At 53.5% G+C, this 9,448-nt stretch overlaps 1 protein-coding gene across 1 annotated transcript; it reads right to left on the reverse strand.

Annotated features, from left to right (window-relative positions):
• Positions 1-3,883: 3,883 nt before the first annotated feature.
• LOC137991917 (uncharacterized) lies at positions 3,884-4,468 on the reverse strand. The gene has a single exon (XM_068836942.1). The coding sequence runs from the start codon at positions 4,466-4,468 to the stop codon at positions 3,884-3,886; it is 585 nt and encodes a 194-aa protein (XP_068693043.1).
• Positions 4,469-9,448: the final 4,980 nt, after the last annotated feature.

The following is a 9,448-nucleotide window of genomic DNA, read 5'->3' on the forward strand; positions in this document are numbered from 1 at the left end:
GTCTCCGGCCCATGCTCGTTCCGGGCCGAGGGGTCCGGGCAACCTTCCAGGGCGAGTCGTCGTGCTGGGGACAGACGGTTGCAATTGTCCCGTCATCGAACGAGGAATTCCTATTAGGCGCCGGTCCACCAGCCGGCGTCGATTACGTCCCTGCCCGTGGTACACGACCGCCCGTCGTCTACTCCACCGCAATGAACGGTTTAGCGAGGCCACAGTCCCGACCTGGCCACTGCCCTAACCTCCGTTAACACCGCAGCGAATGTGGTGTTGGAGAGCTTGGGCGCGAGGGGGAAAGGTTTGGTCGAACTTGATCGTTTTAAGAGGAAGTAAAAGTCTTAGATCAAGGTTTTCCGTAGGTTGAACCTGCGTGAAGGAATCACATTACACGTTGAATCGATCGTGCGAGTCCGTCTCACCGTGTGACCGGTACTTGAAATCATCTATCTTAAACGCGATACGGTTTGGGGGGGGGTACGACCTAGCAGGTCGTCAAATGCTGCTGTGCGTTAGCAGTCAGACGCCACCGCCACGTTTCGCCATGTCTTTGTATTTGCTTCAATCCAGTTTGTCAATAGTGAGAATGTATAATTGAAAGATACGAAAAAAATGTGAGAAAAACAACTCAGAACGGTGGATCTTTCTGGCTCACACAAGTTCTGCGATGAAGAACGCAGCCAACTGCGATACGGTAATGTTGAAATTGCAGAAGGACGAGTGCATCATGCGAATCTTTGAAAAAACGCAAATGGAAAAAGCCGCCTCACTCGGGGCCCTAGGTCCCGGGAGCATCGTCTGTCTGAGGGTACGAATACACTATGTGGTCCTTGTCTCTTCTTCTTATGCGAGGAAAGGACGGGTGTTGAGGTGTCACGGCCAATCCTCCTACCTTTTCTCGTCATCAAAAGCAAAAGGGAATGCAGAGCCGTGGTCCCTTGAAATGTCGAATGCCGGTGGAACAAAAAAAAAAACGAACACAGTCGACTCGTTCATATCGCGGCCAACAACCCGACAGAAAGAGAGGACAAACAAACACCTTTACAGTACTACCTCAGGTGATCAGGTGGGGGGGTGCGAGGGGGGGGAGAGACTACCCCGCGGAGATTTAAGCATATTAATAAGCGGAGGAAAGAAACTAACAAGGATTATTTGCCCTCAGGTAACGGCGAGTCAGAAGCGGGAAATGGCTTCAAAGATTGTAAAATCGCCCACCTCAGCCGACAAGAGGGTGGTGCGAGTTTTAAATTGAAGGAGAAGCGCCGTGCCACGGATCCCCGTGAAACGGGGTTTCGCGCGAGCCAAGTCGCCTGGGAAGGGCGCGTCGTGGAGTGTGAGAACCCCGTCTCTAGGCGTCGACCTGACCTGGGCCGTTCGAGGCGTTTTTCCCTTCCAAGAGTCGGGTTGTTTGGTGAATGCAGCCCAAAACGGTGGTAGACTCCATCTAAAGCTGACCTCACCGGCGTGAGACTCCGATAGCAGAACAAGTACCTGCGAGTGGAAACGGTGAAAAGGACTGTTGAAAAGAGAGTTAAAGAAGTGCGTGCAAACCGTTCGGAGGGAAACGCCCGGACTCTGCCCAAGCGGCGCGACCCGGGTCTTCGGCCGGCGGGCAGAGAGCGCCTCGTGCGACTGCTCCTTTTTGTACCGTCGGGCGTGGGTCGGTTCCCCTCCGTCCCGTCGGTCGGACAACTCTGGCTGGGCGCGCGCTCGTTCGACGTGGGTCGGTGCCGGGGCTCGTTCAGAGGCCCGTCGGGAAGGTTGGTCGCCGTCCTCGCTTCGTGCGTGGTTCGGTGGCCGTTTACAGCTCGGCTGGGCGAGGGGCTCGCCGGGACCGGACCGAGGTGTGTTTTGCGGCGCGCGCCGTGCTCTCGGCACGGCCGGGACGCCGACCTCCCTTTCGGGGTTCGACTGTTGGTGCACCGCACGCGGTGCCCGTACTACTGTCCGTCCGTTTTTTGAGGGTGACGGCGCATCCTCGCTTTGCGCGTCCGAGACGTCGACGACCGGCCGGGTCTGTCCGACCCGTCTTGCAACACGTACCGAGGAGTGCCTCGTGCGCGCGAGTCTTTGGGTGAAGGAAACCCTTGGGCGCAACGAAAGTGAAAGGAGGCTAGATCCGGGAGTGACTTATGTGCCTCGTGGCGCATCGTCGACCCACCCGCGACCCGCACTTGTGCGAGGTTCGGGTCGGAGTGAGAGTCGCGGGCCGTCGCCCGAAAGATGGTGGTTGAACTATGCCTGAACAGGGTGAAGCCAGAGGAAACTCTGGTGGAGGCCCGTAGCGATTCTGACGTGCAAATCGATCGTCTGATTGGGTGGGTATAGGGGCGAAAGACTAATCGAACCGTCTAATAGCTGGTTCCCTCCGAAATTTCCCTCAGGATAGCTGGCGCTCTACGAACGCAGTTTTATCGGGTAAAGCCAATGATTAGAGGCCTCGGGGCCGAGGCGGCCTCGACCTATTCTCAAACATCGTAAGGAACTTCTGCCTTTCCTGATTTTCGAAGGCGGAGAGACCATAGTAAATGCGAGCGCTACCCAGTTGGCCTTTTTTTGGTAAGCAGAATTGCCGATGCTGTATGAACCGCACTCGGGTCGCGGTGCCCGAGTCGACGCTCATCAGATCCCAGGAAAGGTGTCGGGTCGCTCCAGACAGCAGGACGGTGGCCACGGAAGTGTTACCGGCGACCCCCAAGGATTGTTTGTAACAACTCACCTGCCGAAGCGACCGGCCCTGAAAGATGGATGGCGCTCAGCGTCGCACCCCACCCGCCGTGGTGCCGAGTGACAAGGGCGCCACGAGTAGGAGGGCGCGGCCGGCCCGTGGCGCAGGTCGGCGCGCGAGCCCGACCGGACGGCCAATTGAGTTTGTCCGGTGCAATCTCGTGTATATCATGTAATATTGCACGGCGTAGATAGCCTTGCAAGGCCGTAAGTGGAGAAAGTTCCGTATGTGACCCGCAGTTGGATCATGGGTGAGTCGATCCTAAACCTATAGAAATCCGAAGGAATTCCTGGTGGTACCAGGCCAGGTGGTCGAACGGAATCGGGTCAATAGTCCCGAACCGGACTGGCCCGCCGCCTCTCCGTTCTTGCGGAGGGGGGTGGCGGGTGACGCGAGCGAACCCTAGACGCCGGCGTTGGCGCCGGAAAGAAGTTGTCTTTTCTTTTTAACGGTTCCCGACGGGCCCTGGAATCGGCTTGGTCCGGCTAGAGGCGGCAGGTCCGGTAAGCGTCGACGGTCTGAGGCTTTTTTTTTTTGCTCCGGCAGGCCACCGACGGTTGCATTGAAAATCCCGGGGGAGCGCAAGTGCAGGCTTTGGCGTCCTGTGTACCATGAAACCGCAGCTTTCTCCCGAGGAAAGAAAGAAAGGCCCATGGAGTTTTTTGGTTTAGTGGGAAACGCTTGATTGTCATTTTTATTTCTCGAAAAGGAATGAAGATCATTTGCAACCGGGTCCACCTCGGGCCTCTGTCAAGAAGCGGAATAATGTTTTCTGGTCTCGCCGTCTCGGCGTCAGACCTAAAAAAGCTTTGTTTCCCACGCCAAGCGTCAGTCCCATGGTTTCCACTGTCAGGCTTGGCTTGGCGAGGTAAAAGAAAGCTCTTTTGGTCAGCCTGGGGCAATATGGCCCCCGTGTGACAAGGGGGAATGGCCGACTGTCCAATTTGTTCTTCACATTAGAGGGGGAGAACCCTCTTAGGCCTGTTAAAGGCAAGCAGGTAGGGTAACCCTAGTGATAGTTACTTTGATCTTGTCTTCCTTCCCTTGCTGATGCATGAGAGGAAGTACAATTCCCTGTTATGACTCTCTCTTAAGGTAGCCAAATGCCTCGTCATCTAATTAGTGACGCGCATGAATGGATGAACGAGATTCCCACTGTCCCTATCTACTATCTAGCGAAACCGCAGCCAAGGGAACGGACTTGGCGGCATCAGCGGGGAAAGAAGACCCTGTTGAGCTTGACTCTAGTCTGCCGTGGTTTGAAAGCAGGAGAGGTGTAGATGATAGGTGGGAGGGTCCTTCTCTGCTGGGGGGTCCCGACGGTGAAATACCACTACTCTTTGTGTTTTTGAACTCATCGGATGAGGATCGCTGAACCGCAAGCAAGCGGATCTCTTCAAGCATTCTGTCCAAGTGAGGGCAGGGTCTGTCCGAGACAGCGTCAGGTTGGGAGTTTGGCTGGGGCGGCACATCTGTCAAAACGTAACGCAGGTGTCCCAAGGTCAGCTCAGGCAGGACGGAAACCTGCCGTAGAACAAAAGGGTCCAAGCTGGCTTGACCCCGGACTCTCGGTAGCAGTCCGGTGCATTTATCGGCGCGAAAGCGTGGCCTATCGATCCTTTGGCCCCTTAGGAGTCTTAAGCCAGAGGTGTCAGACAAGTTACCGCAGGGGTAACTGGCTTGTGGCAGCCAAGCGTTCGTAGCGACGTTGCTTTTTGATCCTTCGATGTCGGCTCTTCCTATCATTGCGACGCAGAAGTCGCCAAGTGTTGGATTGTTCACCCACCGACAGGGAACGTGAGCTGGGTTTAGACCGTCGTGAGACAGGTTAGTTTTACCCTACTGATAGTTGTGAAAGCATTCGGCCAGGAATTCTGCTCAGTACGAGAGGAACGGCAGATTGGGACCATTGGTACCTGCACCGGCTCGACCGAGCCATGGTGCCAAGCTACCATCCCTCATTTTCGTGGGCTTATGACTGAACGCCTCTAAGTCAGAATCCGTGCTGTGTTCGAACGACCGTCCTATGTCAAAACTGATACCAGTCTAGGGGTGGCCGTTTTCGGACGGTGGCCTCCTACGTCTCCGATGGGCAAGCGGGTCAGCATGCCCGCATTGCCCTAACCCATACGCAAATGTAAGCTCGTAGGACAGAGATCCTTTGCAGACGACTTAAAAGAGAACGGGGTATTGTACGTTGTAGAGTAGCCTTTCGCTACGATCATCTGAGATTCAACCTTTGTTCTAAGATCGATCTTTTCTTTTTTTCTCCAAGTCAGGCGGTGACTCCTGCCTGAAAGAAGGCATCTTGCACCATGCATGCATGCATACACCGTATTGAGTGTATGCCTGGTTGGTGGCAAGATGATGAAAAAAGTCAAAGTTTTTTTTTTTTTTACTACAAGTCCAATACTTACTCCTGACTGAAAGTGGGAGTTTGGCCGATGGCTGGGTCGCTCAAGGGGTGTCACATCACATATGGTTTGGCATCCCGCATGAAAGATGCGGAACTGGAGTCCGCATGTTTCATGCGGACTAAAGTGGCCCGTTTCCGCATGAAAGATGCGGGACTGGAGTCCGCTTGAAAGATGCGGAAACCACCTCACAAAGTCAAAGTCAAAGTCAAAGTCAAAGTCAAAGTCAAAGACGGGAGTGTCTCCCATCGAATGGCCCCTCCTCTGCCCTAACTCGGGGCGGGGGAGGGGCCTTTTTTTTTTTAAGTCTTGGTGGGGACCAAGTGGGTCTTTGTCTTCTACATTCCCCCGACCCGCCATATAGATGCACGATGACCAGCTGCATGTGACCAGCCGCATCGTCTCCAGGGAAGGCTCTGCATAAGAGAGCCAAAGTGGTTTTTGGGCCACAGCTCCCCCCTTTGAGCTGGCACAACCTAACCCCTGAAGTTGTTGCGGAATTGGATTGCGCGTCTGGTGATACCATTGGTTACTCTCTAGCACGCCCAGGGAAGGCTCTGCATATGTGAGAAAAACAGGTTTTTTGGCCATAGCTCCCCCCGGTTTTGAGGTGAGAGAACCTAACCTCCTGAAGTTGTTGCGGAATTGGATTGCGCATCCTGTGATACCATTGGTTACTCTCTAGCATGCCCAGGGAAGGCCCTGCATATGTGAAAAAAAGTGGTTTTTTGGCCATAACTCCCCCCGGTTTAGAGGTGGGACCCCCTAAACCCCAAAAGGTGTTGCGGAATTTGATTGCGCATCCTGTGGTAACCATTGCTTTCCTTGTAGCACGCCCAGGGAAGGCCCTGCATATGTGAAAAAAAACAGGTTTTTTGAGGATATCTCCCCCCGGTTTTGAGGTGAGACAACCTAACCCCCTGAAGTTGTTGCGGAATTGGATTGCGCATCTGCTGATACCATTGGTTACTCTCTAGCATGCCCAGGGAAGGCCCTGCATATGTGAAAAAAACAGGTTTTTTTAGGATATCTCCCCCCGGAAAGAGGTACCCCCCCTGAAACCAGTTAGAACAAATCAGCATGCGATGGCGCATCCCGTGGTATCCTTGGTTAGGCTCTAGACCCTTCAGGCGCGTCTGGCAAACTCTGGGGGCGAAACGACTTTTAGCTCGTAACTCCCTTGGATTTTGAGCTACCCCCCCGGAAATGGGTGATAAACACTCGCCGTTGAACGCTATCCAATGATACTATTGGTTACTCTCTAGCACCTCAGGGAAGGCTGTGCATAAGACAGCAAAAGTGGTTTTTGGCCATATCTCCCCCCGGTTTTGAGCTGTGACCCCCTTACCCCCAGAAGTTGTTGCGGAATTTGATGGCGCATCTCATGATACCATTGGTTTTATTGTAGCACCTCAGAGGAAGGCCCTGCATATGTGAGAAAAAGTGGTTTTTTGGCGATAACTCCCCCCGGTTTTGAGGTGGGACCACCTAACCAGAAAAGGTGTTGCGGAATTTGATTGCGCATCTGTGGTACCATTAATTTCCTTCTAGCACCCCGGGGGAAGGCACTGCATATGTGCAAAAAAGTGGTTCTTTGTCCATATCTCCCCCGCGGTCTAAGCTGGCACAACCTAACCCCCTGAAGTTGTTGCGGAATTGGATTGCGCGTCTGGTGATACCATTGGTTACTCTCTAGCACGCCCAGGGGAGGCTCTGCATATGTGAGAAAAACAGGTTTTTTGAGGATATCTCCCCCCGGTTTTGAGGTGAGACAACCTAACCCCCTGAAGTTGTTGCGGAATTTGATTGCGCATCCTGTGATACCATTGGTTAGTCTCTAGCACGCCCAGGGGAGGCTCTGCATATGTGAGAAAAACAGGTTTTTAGGGGATATCTCCCCCCGGTTTTAAGGTGAGACAACCTAACCCCCTGAAGTTGTTGCGGAATTTGATTGCGCATCTTCTGATACCATTGGTTACTCTCTAGCACGCCCAGGGAAGGCCCTGCATATGTGAGAAAAACAGGTTTTTTGGCCATATCTCCCCCCCGGAAAGAGGTACCCCCCTGAAACGAAGTTAGAACGAATCAGCATGCGATGGCGCATCCCGTGGTATCCTTGGTTAGGCTCTAGAACCTTCAGGCGCGTCTGGCAACACTCTGGGGGCGAAACGACTTTCAGCTCGTGACTCCCTTGGATTTTGAGCTACCCCCCCGGGAATGGGTGATAAACACTCGCCATTGAACGGTCTATCCAATGATACTATTGGTTACTCTCTAGCACCTCAGGGGAAGGCTGTGCATAAGACAGCAAAAGTGGTTTTTTGGCCATATCTCCCCCCGGTTTTGAGCTGTGACCCCCTAACCCCCCGAAGTTGTTGCGGAATTGGATTGCGCATCTCATGATACCATTGGTTTTCTTGTAGCACCTCAGGGGAAGGCCCTGCATATGTGAGAAAAAGTGGTTTTTTGGCGATAACTCCCCCCGGTTTTGAGCTGGGACCCCCTAACCCCAAAAAGGTGTTGCGGAATTTGATTGCGCATCTGGTGGTTCCATTGGTTTCCTTGTAGCACGCCCAGGGAAGGCCCTGCATAAGTGGAAAAAAGTGGTTTTTTGGCCATAACTCCCCCCGGTTTTGAGCTGGGACCCCCTAACCCCGAAAAAGTGTTGCGGAATTTGATTGCGCATCTGATGATACCATTGGTTTCCTTGTAGCACGCCCAGGGAAGGCCCTGCATATGTGAGAAAAAGTGGTTTTTTGGCGATAACTCCCCCCGGTTTTGAGCTGGGACCCCCTAACCCCAAAATGTGTTGCGGAATTCGATTGCGCATCTGATGATACCATTGGTTTCCTTGTAGCACGCCCAGGGAAGGCCCTGCATATGTGAAAAAAAGTGGTTTTTTGGCGATAACTCCCCCCGGTTTTGAGGTGAGACAACCTAACCCCCAGAAGTTGTTGCGAAATTGGATTACGCATCCTGTGATACCACTGGTTAGTCTGTAGCACGCCCAGGGAAGGCCCTGCATATGTGAGAAAAACAGGTTTTTTGAGGATATCTCCCCCCGGTTTTGAGGTGAGACAACCTAACCCCCAGAAGTTGTTGCGGAATTGGATTACGCATCCTATGATACCATTGGTTAGTCTCTAGCACGCCCAGGGAAGGCCCTGCATATGTGAGAAAAAGTGGTTTTTTGGCCATAACTCCCCCCGGTTTTACACTGCACCCCCCTAACCCCGAAAAGGTGTTGCGGAATTCGATTGCGCATCGAATGATACCATTGGTTTCCTTGTAGCACCTCAGGGAAAGGCTCTGCATAAGTGAGAAAAGCCAGTTTTTTGGCCATAACTCCCCCCGGTTTTGAGTATGGCCCCCCTAACCCCAAAAAGGTGTTGCAGGATCCATTTCTGAATCCAACGGTACCATTGGTTAGTCTGTAGCACGTCAGGGGAAGGCTCTGCATATTACAGAAAAAGTGGTGGTGATTTTTTCTAAGACTGGCAGCTGGGTAGGCCTGAAAGGTGTATTAAATATACTATAGGGGAAGGTTCCAACAGAGTTCGCCCCGAGTCGGTTCGCCCAATCTCTCTAGCAAGCTAGTAGGCCTTAACGAACGCTTCTGGTCGACCTTGGGCACTTTGGATGTGGGTTCAGCCAAAGTTCCGGCGGACAGGACGGTCGGTGAGATCCGGGGGGAACGTACAGGCTAGTTCCCGTGTCCCGGTCGTCATCTCAGTCGTTCGGATGCTGCTTTCTGTGGAAAGGACCCTACCGACGACAGGGAGATTCGACTGGGACTGCACTCGGACGTTTGGTCGCGTATCTCTGTCGCCTTTGACTGGACCCAGACCAAACTCGGTGGGTGGGTTGGGGGGGTCGACCTCCGGTCGTTTCGCCCCCGACCTCCAGCCTGCACCCAATTCGACAAGGAAGTTGCTCGCACCGCCCTGAGGACCACGGTGGTGCAATGGGCGAGATGGGTCGTTTCGCCCCCAACCCGATTTTTGCCGAATCGATGCAGGACGTCTCCTAGAGCGTAGCTGACACGATGTGCATGTCGGGGCAGGACGGCGTACGATCCTTTTGACTTCCTGAAGGCAAAATGATGAACCAAGAACTGTGTCAGGCGAGACCCGACGACAGGCGAGGGGAAGGTCCGATGTCATGCTAGTGAGTTGTCGAGACATCCAGGAGCCCTAATCTGGTCTTGCATCATGGAATGTGGCAGGCTTGCTTGCTGCAGAAGGGTAGTCGGAGATTGTGCGTGCTGGAAAAAGGTGTATATTGCTACATCCTCGGTGACGTTTCACCACAT

The sequence above is a fragment of the Montipora foliosa genome, chromosome 2 (genome assembly GCF_036669935.1).
Source record: "Montipora foliosa isolate CH-2021 chromosome 2, ASM3666993v2, whole genome shotgun sequence".
Classification (NCBI taxonomy): domain Eukaryota; kingdom Metazoa; phylum Cnidaria; class Anthozoa; order Scleractinia; family Acroporidae; genus Montipora; species Montipora foliosa.

Bases quoted from the DNA above. Each gene is read 5' to 3' on its own strand.
- LOC137991917 (XM_068836942.1), bottom strand. From the start codon at position 4,468: ATGATAGGAAGAGCCGACATCGAAGGATCAAAAAGCAACGTCGCTACG.